The following is a 14,328-nucleotide window of genomic DNA, read 5'->3' as shown; positions in this document are numbered from 1 at the left end:
TGGACGATGAAGGGGAAGAGGAAGAGGAAGAGGAATAAGGAGAAAGAAAGATGGAGAGATAGAAAGAGGGAGAGTGGGATTCTCTTAGTTTGGCACGGGATGGGGTCTCCGCGCTGAATCCATTAGCGGACGCCATTAATATCTCCGTAATGATGAGTGATGAGCAACGCTGGCTCGCTAAGAAGGCGAAGGAGAAGGAGAAGATGAGAGAAAGGCAAGAACGCACACACGCCTAGAGCTTGCGGGCACTCTCTCTCTCTCTCTCTCTCTTTCTCTCTGACAAATGCTGCTTTTCTTGGCAAACTACCAAACAACAACCGATCCGCACTGTATACACGCCGAATCACGACCCCTCTACGGATCTCTTTGACGTGAGTGGCGGGGGATGGGGGGGGGGGGTCAAAAGCCGGCACCCCAAAACTCGATCCCTCGTCATCCTCGTTTACCGTAGGATCGAAAGATTCGGTCGAGTCGAGAAAGTCGAAAAAAAGTTACCGAGATTTTTCCAAACTGTTTAGAGTAATCTTGAGAGAGCCAGTGAAAATTTTGCAACGTCGCGAATATCGACGGTCAGGTTAAAAACTCGTCGAAATTACCAAAATACATGTAACGCGATCTATACAAGGATGTGTGACATTTTTTTCTATCCGATGTTTCAATTTTTTTTTTTTTTTTTTTTTTTTTTTTTTGTAAACGGAAAGATATACGAAACGTGTCTCCTGCGCGACGACAAAACGGAACAGAACAAGACAAAAAAAAAAAAAAAAAGGGACAATTTTGTATCTAAGAAAAAAATGCGGAAAAGTTGGGAAATTTTTTTTTTTTTATCATAGAAACTTGAAACACCGCGAGTAAAAAATTTTCAGCAATCATTTGACGGGGGATTAATCGACGAAATCGAATCTCGTTTTGGAATTTTAAAGCCGTGCTTTTACGGGCGAAGGAGGGATCTTATTAATCGCATTATTAATTAAATATTACCGCCAAAGCAAACAAACAACCTTACCGATCGAGCCCTGCACTTGCCTATGTACGTGTATACGTATATATATATGTATATGTATATGGATATGGATATATTTTCGTATAGATTCCTATGTATTATACTATACGTAGTGTAGTATATAAACCGGTGTCTGTATAATATAACTCCACGGCGTCGAAAGCGCGTGGTAAAGATTACCCCGCCACCATAGCACTCGGCTTACATAAATTTCCATATACTTTCGACGGAGTTTCCTCTCCGCGAAGAGCCTTGAACTAAAACTTGGCGCTTCAACCTCGCTGAAATTCCCCTACCTTTTTACCCCCTGCCCTTTATATCTCTCCCTTGTTCCGATGTGAATTTCACTATTTTTTTTTTTTTTTTTCATTTGTATTTTCGCTGGTTTTTTAACAGCTTATACTTTTTCTTTGTTTTTTAAATTCGCAAGAATTTGACGGATAATCGTGGGGAAATTTCGAATTTTCATTCGTCGCAAAATTTGAACGAATAGATTGTGGCGGACGATTTTTTTTTTAATCGAACAAACGAGAGATGTTATTCAATGGGATATCGAGCGAATGATTTATATTCATTGATATTGATTTCGAGTGATTTTTCCGGGATATTTACAGCATGTCAACTGATTATTATTTATTTACAATCTTACTCCTGATTTATGATAAATTCTTAGCGTTCCAAGCCATTTTCATTAATTTTCAGATGAAATAGAATCGCGGGATATCGTAGAAAAATTACTAAAACTCTTCTAGAACGTTGGAAAATCATTGAAAATTAGCAAACTCTGTAAGATAGATATCAATAGAATATTGATGAATTGAAACCGTTTGGCGTTTGCGGTAAGACTTGTAACGATTTTCATTATGCGATTTTAGGTGACTTCCAATTACTGAATTAATTTTTATCGATTCCTCGTTTGTTTCTCGGTTGTACCAATTTTCATTGAAATCCATTCAACCGTTCTCAAGATATCGCAATTTTTATTTGATTTTTTGGAACTTTGTTATTTGAATTATTGAAAAAGTATCGAACCGATCGAATCCAAAATCAAATCAGTTCCAAGTTTGGAAAAGCCGCTTCGATTGAGACGAAAAAAAAAAAATTGTATATCTAATAACAACCCGGACTGTTCATTCTCGGAATGATCACAACAACTTCCTATTTTCTCTGAAATCAGAGAAACGTGCGAAGTTGGAAAAGAAAGAAATCCATTTAAAAACAGGCAAGCCTTTTTCTCGCTCGTGATTCCCTCCGAACAACGAGTAAATAATTAATCGTCAGGGTCATGATCGCACTCTAAGAGTATCGTTGTTCTGCTTACAGATGATAGATGCCTCCTACCACACAAATCCGTCGCTCCAAAGCACGGCGCTGATAATCACGAGCGCCGTCATCCTGCTGCTAATGGCCGCAATAATTTCCGTGGTATTTTGGAAGTGAGTAAATGAACAAATACGTTATACATTACGTGCACGCGCACTGCGATACATCGTACAGATCTATACACGATACACCGGGAAACTTGAACTCTTGAAACTTTAAAACGAACCGCGCATGCGCGAGTTTTATCGGCCGTTCGCGAAACTGTTTCTGCCGGCGATGCGGTTCGTACGAATTTTCGAGGTTAGAATCTCAAACAATCGAGGCAGTGACTCGGAGAGGTTTGGGAAGCGTTCTCTTGTCGAGTCGGTAAGTTGATTCATCGAGGAACGGTCGGAGTCCAATGCTTACGCTCTTTGAAGATTGAAAAGTACAGATTTTGCGCAGGTTGGCACGCCTGCGCGGAAGATTTCGCCGACCAATGACATCGAACTATTCGGCGCATGCGCGGTTCGTTTTCAACTCTCAACAGATCGTCCCGGTACGTACGTGTAATCGATACGATACGGCGGCGATGATCGGGATAATCTCTTTATTCGCCGCCCCTGAACCCTGGAGACGTCGCGAGGCGAGGCGTCGTCCCGAGAAATGGGAAATCATTGGTATTCGAGTAGCTCTTAAATTAGCCAAAAATAGTACGGCGGCATCGGGGGGTTGTTTTAGTGCCTCCGCGTGCCGCTGACAGTAATGTTTTTCCCTTTAGAAACAGCTCGACGAGGATTCTCAGACCCCTTAACTACCCGTAACTACCCGCCCATACGTGACTCTGCGGGAGCAGAAACGAACCCCGGAGTTCGGGATAGAATTTATCTACCAGCTATTAGATTTACGAAGAATTACCCACCGCGCTCTTGCAAGCTTCGATAATTTACCCGAAATCTCGTCCGTAAACTTTATGCCGTTAAATCCGGGTCGCCCTTTGTCACCCTATCGTTGTTTTTTATTTCTTTCATTTTTTTCATTTTTTATTTTATTTACGTCTATTTTACAACCATACTCGCGCAGGTCAATTATCAGGACGATATACTCGAGTTTAAATTCCTCGTGTGCAGTCCCGGGATGAAAAAGTGTGACTGACTGTGAGAGACGGAAACGTGTAGGGACTTGTGTCGTCCTCTCCCGTCACGATCCTGTCTCTATTTTTGACGTTTACATTCACGTTAACACGTCGTGTTTTCCATCTAACGCAGAAACGTGAACCCGTAGATATATAACACGGACTCTCTAACCTCGGGGCAATTTAAAGGGGAAGAAACGACGAGCTGTGGAAATAAGTACAGTTTTATTTTAGCGATACTTTTTCGTCGCCGTGACGAGGGAGGAGAAAAATTTGAAACTGACGCGAATTGGCAGACAGATGAGAGAAAAGTTTTGAAGAAAAATCGGAGGAAAAAAAAATTAAATTTTTGAATGACAATAAATTTATACATGTTTCTTTTTTATTGTGGGTTTTTTTTTTTTTTTTTTTTTTTTTTAATAATAAGAATTTAGAAAAATTATACGTTTGTTGGTTAAACGTTCGATTTGTTTCCGGTAGAAACGGACGTTGAAATTAAACGGGCCGTTGAAATTTTTCGAGCTCATCATCTCGTTGTAAAATCCCGTAAGTTTCGAATTCTTTTATCGAACCGTTTTCGAGATCGTCGCTAAAGTTTGTCGGGACATCCGAATCGACGTTTTTCTAAAAAGCTGTTTTTCGTATTCTAGGGTTTCAAAATCGTGAGAAAAATTCGTCGAAATTCGAAGTAGTGATTTCCGATCGAAAACAATGCTTTTCATTTATATAATATCCACCTAAAAGTGGATGAGAAGTAAAAATTCTAAACTTACAAGCTACAGAAATTTTCCAACTTATCGATTGTCAGTTTTTCACAAATATACACAAAATCTGTTCGACCGCGTTCGATAAATTTTTTTATTTTTTTTTTTCTTTCTTCCTTTTTCTATACTCGAATGTTCACGCTCCGATAATCCTTTAATACCGTAATTCGATCCCCTCGACCCGTCCGGTTGTCCATGAGGATTGAAGAATTCTTGCGGTCGCATACACACCTAAGTTTAGTTCACCTTCGGATCACTGAACCAACAACCACCTTAGACTCGGGTGTAGCGGTTGACCGATGCCGGGCAAAACTAAACCGAGGTTTGATCTTTCCTTGTAAATTCGGTACGCTAAATATCAAATAAGAAAATTAAAGGATTTTCACAGAAAGATTCAGTCCTTCGTTTTTATTTCTCTCGAGAGAGAATTTTTTCTTTATACCTTTTGTTTTGTTCACCTTCCAATTTACTTCATATATATATATACAAACAAGACGGTCACCCTTATTTCTAACTTCGGACAATCACGCTCGATATTTTTGCCAAAAAGTGTGAAAAAATCTGCTGTACGATATTATCCACGCGAAACCGAAGTAAGAAAATAAAAAGAAATAAAAATTTAAACAAGAATTATCTTGCAACAATTAATCAGGAAAATTTCTTTGAATCGTTTTTTTTTTTTCTTCATCTTTCGACAAATTTCTAAACCAAAAACTTGAGGCAATGTCGCATTTGCATACGTATACTTACGTATCTAAGAGGCGAACCTGCGGACGGTTTTCTTGTTTCTTTCTACTTTCATTTCATTCCAAACATCAGGAACGGACCAAATAACGTATCGCTGTAAAGTCGAGAGGCGTCTACCTCGGATCCTGACATATTCGAAAAACGGTTAGAGGTTGAAGCGTATCGTATAATATTATTCTCATCCGTAGTGCCCGGCATTTTTACCGCCTCACACTTCAGACGATACTTTGGTGATCGAGGCGATCGCCATCTTCGTACACGTTATGCGATATAAATATTGCATCTCCGCTTCCCCTTCGGCCCGCCTGAAGAAGTTAGCTCGACGGTTTTTATTTCTTCGTTTTTTGTTTTTTTCTGCGAAAAGTAAATTTGCGACAAATAAGAACAAGTTTTTTTTTTTTTTTCAGCCCTTTAGTCCGACTGTTTTAGATACTTACGAATCTCAGACTTTTGTTAAACCATTGCAATATTTAAAATAAATTTTACTACCCCGATTGATTGACTGCCACAGTTAATTTTATAACCATGATCGACGATTTTTTATACTTTCTTTATAACGATCGAACGTTGTCGCGTAATTTTGTGATAATTTTCAATTACGTGGAATAAATTTGTTGAAAGTTTTAGCACAGATATTTTCTCCCTTGAGGGCGAGGGGCTGGAAGTCGAGGAGAATGAGAAAAGAAACGAACCCATTCGTCAAATCAATCTTCGAGAGTATTCAAACAGACCTGGAAGTGATGCGGAGGATAGCGCTGATTTGCATGCTATAATTGTTCGACGAGATTGCAGATTATAACCCAGGTGCAGCCGACGTTATATGTATACTGTGAACCAACTATATTCGTGTAATCTTGAACGTTCCCGTGTATAACCACGAGTGCAGACAAACCCTGGCACCGACGGACGTTTCCATAACGATCGTTCAAATATTAGTTCCGAATTCCGATCAGCCGACGAAATTCGGGATGTTGAAATTCCTCGTTGAATATATTCACAAGATTTGTGTTATACGTACGTACGGAAAATCGAATCGGCTCTGTTAATTTGTTCCCGTTCTATGATTTCCAAACACGAATCGGCTCTAAGTGTAATCGCAGGGAAAAAAATCGGTGTATTTGAAAAATAATTTGCGAATTTCCATCGCGACCAGTTCTGAAAAGTGTTTTTTTTTTTTTTTTCTGTGAGGTTGAAAGAAAGATTCTTTCCAAATTTTGTAAAAAAGTGAAGAATCGAACGAAAACCGTCTTGGACATAGCGCAAGAACGTTCTTCTTTCGAGAGAATCTTTTTTTTCAATCCACAAAAATTTTTCAGACGTTGCCGCGGTGGAAATTTACAAATTATTTTTTCACGCAACACCGTGTAACTTATATAAAATGAAAATTTCAAATTTAGAAAGTGTCCTTAACTCAGGATTATTACGTTTCAATCATCTTTCGTTATTTCAGAAAAGTATTCGTTTCGGTTCAAAGATCAATTTTTCGAACTTCAACCAAATCTCTGTAATTCGAAAGACAGATTTTTAGATAAATGTCGGTCTAGATGTTTTTCCCGATTGTTATTTTTTGTTTTTTATCATCGCATCGAATCGCAGGTCAGAAATAGGTTTATATATATATATATATATATATTATATATATTATTATTTTATTGCCGACGCTTTTGGAGAAAGAAATCAGTGACGAGATCCGCGCAATCCGCGTTTCGAAACAACGGACTGTTCCCGGGGTGGAGAAGGGCAAACACGAGCTTGCAGGCGTTTCTTCGAGGCTTCGCTAACGAGATAAAGCGCGGAAAGAGAAAGAAGAAAAAGAAAAAGAAAACTCGGTCGAGTGTGTATGCCGGGTTTATACGGACTTTGGCACTTTGTTGTACATACAGCAGGAAATTCCCTCCCAACTTGAGCTGCGCTCCGTTTTCGCCGACACCGTGCTTTTCCGTATACGTGCAGTTTAGGAAATAACGAAACTCGAAATCCTGCTGCAGCAGCGTCGTGAATTATTTAAGCGAGTAGATACGTTTATGTGCGAGCAAAAGTCGGTCAATTTTTCTGATTCACATATCAACGATCGATTATTCAATTCGGCGGAGGCTCGTTTCGTTCAATGATCTGTTTCGTTTGCAATATTTATTTATACATTATCGCCGTAATAAATTAATAACAGGCATCGTTATCGACAAACGTGTAAAGTCGACCGTTTGAAATTTTGAAGCAATATAATTCTGGGATAGTTTAAATTGAAACTTGATGTTACGTGGAAATATTACATTTTTGTTTTTTGTTTCTTGTTAAATGACAACTGATAACGATTTTGAATGAAAACGGATCCCAGTCGAATCGAAAAATCGATCGTCGAGGTGTAACGAATTCTCCAAATCAGTCTAGTTTTAATTTTCTCGACTGTACGGTCGGGAACGCACCATATACGAACGCGATTGACACGACCTAATGCACTTCGTCGGGTACCTTATACATGTCACTGATACCACAGTTATCATCCTCGGCCCCCGCATCGCGGAATCTTCAGAAACCCACGTAACTTCCGGTTCTCCATTATCTCATATTAGACACCATAAGTGTGTCTTTATGTTTACGAATTCAAGTCCCGTATCGTTATCATTTTTTAACCAAGAATTATATACGAAGAATGCAACGCTTTCGTTGTATACAGTTTATATTGTCACAAGTACCTACCTAATTTGTATCCTTGTATGTATTTATATGGTGTTTTCAATTTTCTCTATTCTGCAATTACGTTGGACGTTTTTTATTTCTTTTTTTTTTTTTTTTCTCGTTAGAGGAAATAACGCTTGACGTTATGAAATTAGACGCAGTTTTGGCGAGTAGTAGTTGAATTATTTTATTTTTCCTATATTTGAAAGCTAGAATTAAAATCCGATTCAATATAATTCATAAAAGTGAAAGATTTTTCAAACACTTTGATATAATCGCTCGTCAACACTTTTAGTCGCACATTAATTGCGCCGAGTCAACTTTTATAACAAGACGTTTTAAATTCAATAACTCGAGCCATTCCAAATCCAAGAACCATCGATTTTCAATTAAGCAACATTCTGAAAATTCTGAAAGTAAAAATTGCCGTCATACGGCCGTAAAGAAATGGATGAAAATTTCGCATTGATCGATGAACCGCGACAAAATGTTCCTTGCGCATGAAATATCGAAAGCATTGCAGTCTGCGTTGAATGAAAAGAAAGCAAAAAAAAAAAAAAAACAAGATAAGATTCAAAAAAACGCATAAAAACAAAAAAAAAAATCCGCGGTTAAGCGACGAGTGATTCGAATGTCAGGTCAGCTTGTGAAAATCGAATTGCTACTTGTTTGGGTAGCGCGAACGTGACGACGACGTTGATTTCCGAGGGCCGGCTAACTTGCCAGTAAATTCCGTGCAGGAAGTCCTGCCCCAGGAGGAGAGAGGATGGCAGAGCCGCGAGTCCTCGTCCCGTCTTCTCGGTGTGAATTCCGAATGAATGGGTTCCCCATGCCTGACGGTCTGTCACCACCAATCATAACCCATTCATGCTGCCCCGGGTTAAATTACCCATAGAGAGCCCGACGTTGCTCAAAAAACAAACGAACGACGACCTTAGTCCCTCTCCTCGCACACACGCCTCTCCTCCTCCTCCACCCCCACGAATCTCACCCTCCAAACCCCCCCCTTTACGCTGCCAGGCTGTAATTGTGTTGGCACAGAGACTCCCCGATACTTCTGTGTAATCAGCGATCGCCTTTGAAGCGATATTAGAAGCTACGAAGACTCTCTCTCGGGGATTCGCGGGATTTCAAAGTGATGCCGGAAATTTTGCCGGAAAACGTTTTCAACCCCTCCGGGGCTAACAATGAGTGTATATTTACCGCTGCAATTCTGGCGATATAAAAAAAAAAAAAAAAGAAAAAGAAAAAAAAAATTTCTTATCTCGTTAGAAGGGGGGAGGAATACCCGTTTCATCGTTACATTACGGTTTGGAATAATTAAAGGGTTGATTGATATTTATTGAGGATAAAGTATTGTTATTTCGAAAGTAAATCAGATTCGTAGATTAATGAAGAATTATTGAAACAGATATCGGAGATAGGATTCAGATTTCATAAATCTCAGGCAGATAAATAACAAAATATTAATTCACATTAAATACAGAAGAAATTTGATTTTATTATCTTTTAATTTATCAGAGAGCTGAATTCCGTAGCAATAAATATCCGAAAATTCTGTAATTATACCTGCGTTACTTTGATTGTATATGCGGGAGGTTACACAAAAGCTCCTAAGATCGTCGTTGAATCGTTAAAAGTATTAAAATTTGCACTCCATGTTGACGAATAAGAAATTTGAATTAGGCACGAGGAAGCAATTCCAAACCCCCTTGAGATTATTCTCTGATATCCGATTAAATTGTAAGAAAACCGTAAAAGAAAATATAGAATCCAGCCGAGGTGTCTAAGATTGTAGGAGGGTCGGATTTGTGAAAAATTTTCAAAAACTCGCTTTCCATTTTTCTTATCCTTCGTCTCAAAGTTAGAATCACTTCGATTTCACTTCTCAGGTGTAAATCATCGTCGATATTTAGTCTACGATTTATACTCTTAAAGAAACAATTCTTTCTAACAGTATACGATAACAGATCTTGGATCATTTGTCAGGCGTTGCGTTTTGTTTTCATATTCTCTTTCGTTTTTTTCTCTCCACTTTCCCGAGATGTTTATCCCGCGACACGGGAAAAGACACGAGTCGAAATTAGGGCGGGAAGCCGCAGGCTCGTGGTTGGGGAAAATTCTAAAAGTGGATTTCCAAGTTAAAAGTGGTTTAGCATACAAATTTATTCCGGAACTTTGGTCATTTAAATATCTATGGTGTTTCAATCAAGAGGTGGTGGCTGATACGTGTATATATGTATATATATAAATATATATATATGTACATGCGTATAGCTTTTCTGACCCAGTTTCAGGTGAATACTTGCAGCCAATATTCCACGCAGCCGGGAATTTATCAAGGTCAAAATTTTCTTCGCTTCATCCCTACCGACGATCCCATTAAAAACTCCATACAACTTTTTGAAAAAGATGATCCCGAAACACCCGCAGCCTCTCCGCCCTGTTTTCTTCTTCTTCTTCTTCTTCTTCTTCTTCTTCTTCTTCTTCTTCTGCTTTGATCGACGTCGTAATATATTTCGGTAGGTACTCGTAATGATATTTGCTCGTTAGAGCTTTTCCGCCCTCATTTCCCGCTAACAACCCGCCTGCAACTCAAATATTCGGCTATCTCTGTTTCGCGGTATCCTGAAGTAAGAAAGAAAGGAAGAAAATAAATTAATTAATTAATTAACAAGTACGAGTTTTTTTTTGTTTTTTGTTTTTTTTTTATATATACCACTCTTCGATATGCCGGTTCATCATTTAAAGGCGATACGATTTTTTCCTGAACTTGATCCCGCGGAATTACGATTCCCGACAATTTTCTTTCTTTTTCTTGCTTTTTTTTTTTTTTTATGGCTTCCCTTTTTTTTCCCCCGTTACCCCGTCTCGGGAAGACAGACTTTGCGTGTTTATTTCGAAACAAATGTCTCGTATTTATCGAACTCGAAGGGCGAACCCCGCCTTCAGCGAATATTGCACCTAGTCGATTTCTCGCGTATTTTTCCAAGCGTGATTCAATGTAATTCGGTTTAAATATTCCAAGACGCGCGGTGTTTTCTCGCCTCGGAAAATATCGCCGCCAGTTCTTCTCGGTGAAACGAATTCGAGAATTGAATACCGTTATCGTGGCGGTTACGAAACCGAACGTTAAACCGCGGAGAAAGAAAAAAATTCATACCCCAGAGTTACCCAGAATATTGTCATCTTTGCGATTCAATGGTTTTTCATATTGTTGAAATTATATGAAGAAAAAGTGAAGGCGAAAGAAAAAAAAATAAATAAATAAAAATAAAATTCCAACACTAGTTTTCATTTTCTTTGACACAAAGTTATTTTATTTCTTGATTATTGTAAAAAATGACAACAATTAAGGGGTTTGCGGTAACCGGCCAATTAGAAATTATTTCTCTCCTCTGTGTGGTGGGAAAAATTGGGCAACGTTTAACCTCTTCCCCCCCCCCCGGGATATGTTTGAAAGACACGGAAATTTGGAATAACGGTGCGATTCGAGCCTCGCTGGGAAATTAGGAGGACTTTGGAAATAAGGGACGAAGATTCGCCCATCCGGGCCGGTTAATTAGGAAGGGTTAAAGGCTCAGCTGCAAAATTAGCTATTCACCGTTCACCCAACGGAATCCCTGAGATACAAATTTTGCCAACTTGCCTCTCAAGGGTTGAGAAAGAAATGTAAAAAAAAAAAAAAAAACAATCCTGAAGGGGGGTGAAAAATTGGGGGATGCTTCGTTGACCGAGCGACCGAGCGACTGACCGATTGTCAGTCCCGAAGACCGTGAAACGGAGCTTGCCGAGTTTCTGCAGAAGCAAACTAATTCGTGAGCTGGCGAGGAGAGGATTAACCTAACGCAAAGCAAACATTATCGAATCCCGGTTAAAACCTAAACTCGCAAAGTGATAAGCGAACTCTTCGAGGGGTTCGGTCTGCCGAAAATTAATACTTCCAATCAATTCTGTTGGAATTTTAATCCGAAAACAATTTTTTTTTGTTTTTTTCTGTCTCTTTTAGACTCAGCGAAACAAGTCGTGTCAAAGTTCAATTTCACCCACACGTTTGCACCGATATTAATTATGATCAACAAATGGCAACACCGAACTGAATTGTTTATTGTAAATTATAAAAAATGATAGTTTACCTTTATAATTTCGTTATTTTGTCGTTTTAAATAGACTTTTGGAAAAAATGAAAATGGTGAGAAAAAAATGAAATAAAATAAAAAAAAATAAAAAAATAAATAAATAAATAAAGCGAGCATCGGGCGACTTTTCTCTACGGTTCTCGGTCTCATTTTCGAGTGACGTGGAGACGACTCGACTTGTCAGGGACAGTCCGGATTAACGTCCGCTCAAATTCAGGGGGTCTTACGGTCACGGGTTATGGGATTATGCGGGGTATTACCCGCTCGCTTCCTACCCCCGGATGCACGGAGTTGGTTGTATAACTGTATTTTGGAGAAATGAGCTGAGCTGCCTGGAGAGGTGAAATCCGCCAGTTATTACTTGACACACAATTCCTGCTATTGCCCACGCATTATCTCCTCCCGCCAGGCCATTCTCATCCCTTACCAATTCGCGCCCACCGCTTTTGTCCTCGTTTCGAGGATCCGAGTCGGCCTCAAAATCGCGAGGAATATCCTTTCGGGACGTACAGGAGTCGCTTTAAACGTCAGTTTCAAGTTTGCCATCCCTTTTCGAAAAAACAAAAAGAATATAAATAAAAAACAACTCCTCGTTTCGAAACTTCGGTAAACCGTGATACGGTACAGTTGACAATCGAGAGATTCAAATTTTGTAAATTAACAATAATTTCTGTTACAAAGTTTCGTTAGGTTAACGTTATCGAATTCTTTCCAATTTTTCGTCGTGTAAAAATGAATCCCGTCAGTTTTCAAACGTTTCGAATTCGCGGTGCTTTCTCGAAGTCTCGCATTCGTGCATGATCGCGTTCTCTCGTTTTCTCGTTTTCTCATTTTTTTCGTCCGCCCCCTTTCATCTACGTCGTTTCAGATGACCGCTCTGACCCGTCGAATGAAATTGGCAACGGATGAAAGGCGCTCATGCAGTCATTTAACAGCGTACTAAAACTAGCCTGCAGTATTTGCAGAATAAGCCCTTGGCAATTCATTATACCTTTAGAGATAACGCGAAACTCTTCTCCCGAGGCACGCACACCGGCTATTACCCTCTGAACAAGCAATCAAAATTGCGAATGTGGTCGACCGACGAGTAATATTCTCCGAGGAGTTTACACGCTCGATACAGAGCAGTTTCCGCAGGTTGGATGTATAAACTTACACATCGATCATCTGTATTACAGTTGTTCCGGAATTAGGTATTCGGCTTGATGGGAATTTTTTGCTTATCGCGGTAGGTTTTGGAAAAAAAAAAGAAAAAAGAAAAAAATAACGAAATTTTTATTTAGAAAAAGTACATGTTTGGTGGTGAAACGTTGAAAATCGATTTATTTTTGGTGGAACCGGAAGTTGACATTAAACGGGACATGGTCATTTTTCATGCCCGTTATTTGGTTGTAAAATTTCTTAAATTTCAAATTCTTTCATCGATCCGTTTTCGAGATCATCGCTTTTCGAAATCTTAAAAATTCGTTGAAGTTAGAACAAGTGATTTTCTAACGAAATCAATACTTGTTTGATATTCGCCAAAGTTGATGAAAAATAAATGGATATCGACCAATTTTCAACTCGATGTATTTTGCAAAATGTTTGAGTGTCGGATAGTCGGTCAATTTTTCTGTTATATGTAACACATGCACACTTCTTCTGAGGTTATAAAAATCACAGCTAATATATAACCAGAAACCTACAGGACACAATTTCACACTTCAACCCCGGGTTCTTGATCTGGTGATTGAACGATCTCTTCACGATCCGTTAACTCTCTCGGTAAGAGTAAGTACGAAGAGAGCTCCGACTGAAAAACGATCTTTAGTATAATTGAAATTTATGACCCTTGTGAAATATTAACTTGGGATGAGAATTACGCGGCTCTTAACCGCCGGATAAAATACCCTCTATACATATATGTCTGTAATACTCATCGCTCTACGTGATTTATAACTATTCGCTATATTATAAGGATACGTTATACGTCTGTGCCTGTTGGTTTTTACTATTCTGATAATATGTGCGAAAATGTTTAATTGGCTCTGATAATTGCAAAAGCATTAATTCTTACCCAGCGTACACGGTGCCATCAAAAAAAAAAAAAAGAGAGTACCAATGATAGATACCAGATAGATTATTGCAATGTTTAGTTATAATTCTATCACCTATTTAGCGAGTTTTAACCACAGGATATCACGTGATCGATTCAAGAGAACCCATCAACGAGAATCGATGTAATTTTCTTTCAAAACTTGGTAACGATTTGAAATTTTGCCTGAAAATATTGCACCAATTTTCAATCATCTATTTATTTCAAAATTATATATTGCAAACAATTCACTTCCTAACACGTCCGAACAATCTCGACGCGACGAAGTATAAAAAAAAAAAAAATCCAAATCAGGCCCAACATTTTACAAAAAAGTCTCGTTAAGTCGGTCACCTGTGATCCTGCGACAAAACCGCTTCGCATCATGTCCGTACGGTGTCTTAAACGGTGTATTTCACCCCTCTGTTTCAGGCATAAACGAAAAGTCCAGAACCTTCTGCCGTGCAAGAGCGCAGGAGGAGTCGCGG

The 14,328-nt window shown here is 38.9% G+C and overlaps 1 protein-coding gene across 3 annotated transcripts in view; it reads left to right on the top strand.

Moving 5' to 3' along the window:
• The window catches only part of LOC107224320 (latrophilin Cirl), a 181,931-nt gene that overhangs the window by 154,992 nt on the left and 12,611 nt on the right, over positions 1-14,328 (top strand). For all 3 annotated transcript variants that reach the window (XM_046737037.1, XM_046737036.1, XM_015664328.2), the window contains 2 exons: positions 2,327-2,439; positions 14,273-14,328. The exon at positions 14,273-14,328 is cut by the window's right edge and continues 335 nt beyond it. In XM_046737037.1, coding sequence (XP_046592993.1) covers positions 2,327-2,439; positions 14,273-14,328 — 169 coding nt within the window. The remainder of the gene's footprint in view (positions 1-2,326; positions 2,440-14,272) is intronic.

This window comes from Neodiprion lecontei, chromosome 4 (assembly GCF_021901455.1).
Source record: "Neodiprion lecontei isolate iyNeoLeco1 chromosome 4, iyNeoLeco1.1, whole genome shotgun sequence".
Lineage (NCBI taxonomy): Eukaryota > Metazoa > Arthropoda > Insecta > Hymenoptera > Diprionidae > Neodiprion > Neodiprion lecontei.
This window is presented reverse-complemented; position numbering and strand designations above follow the sequence as displayed.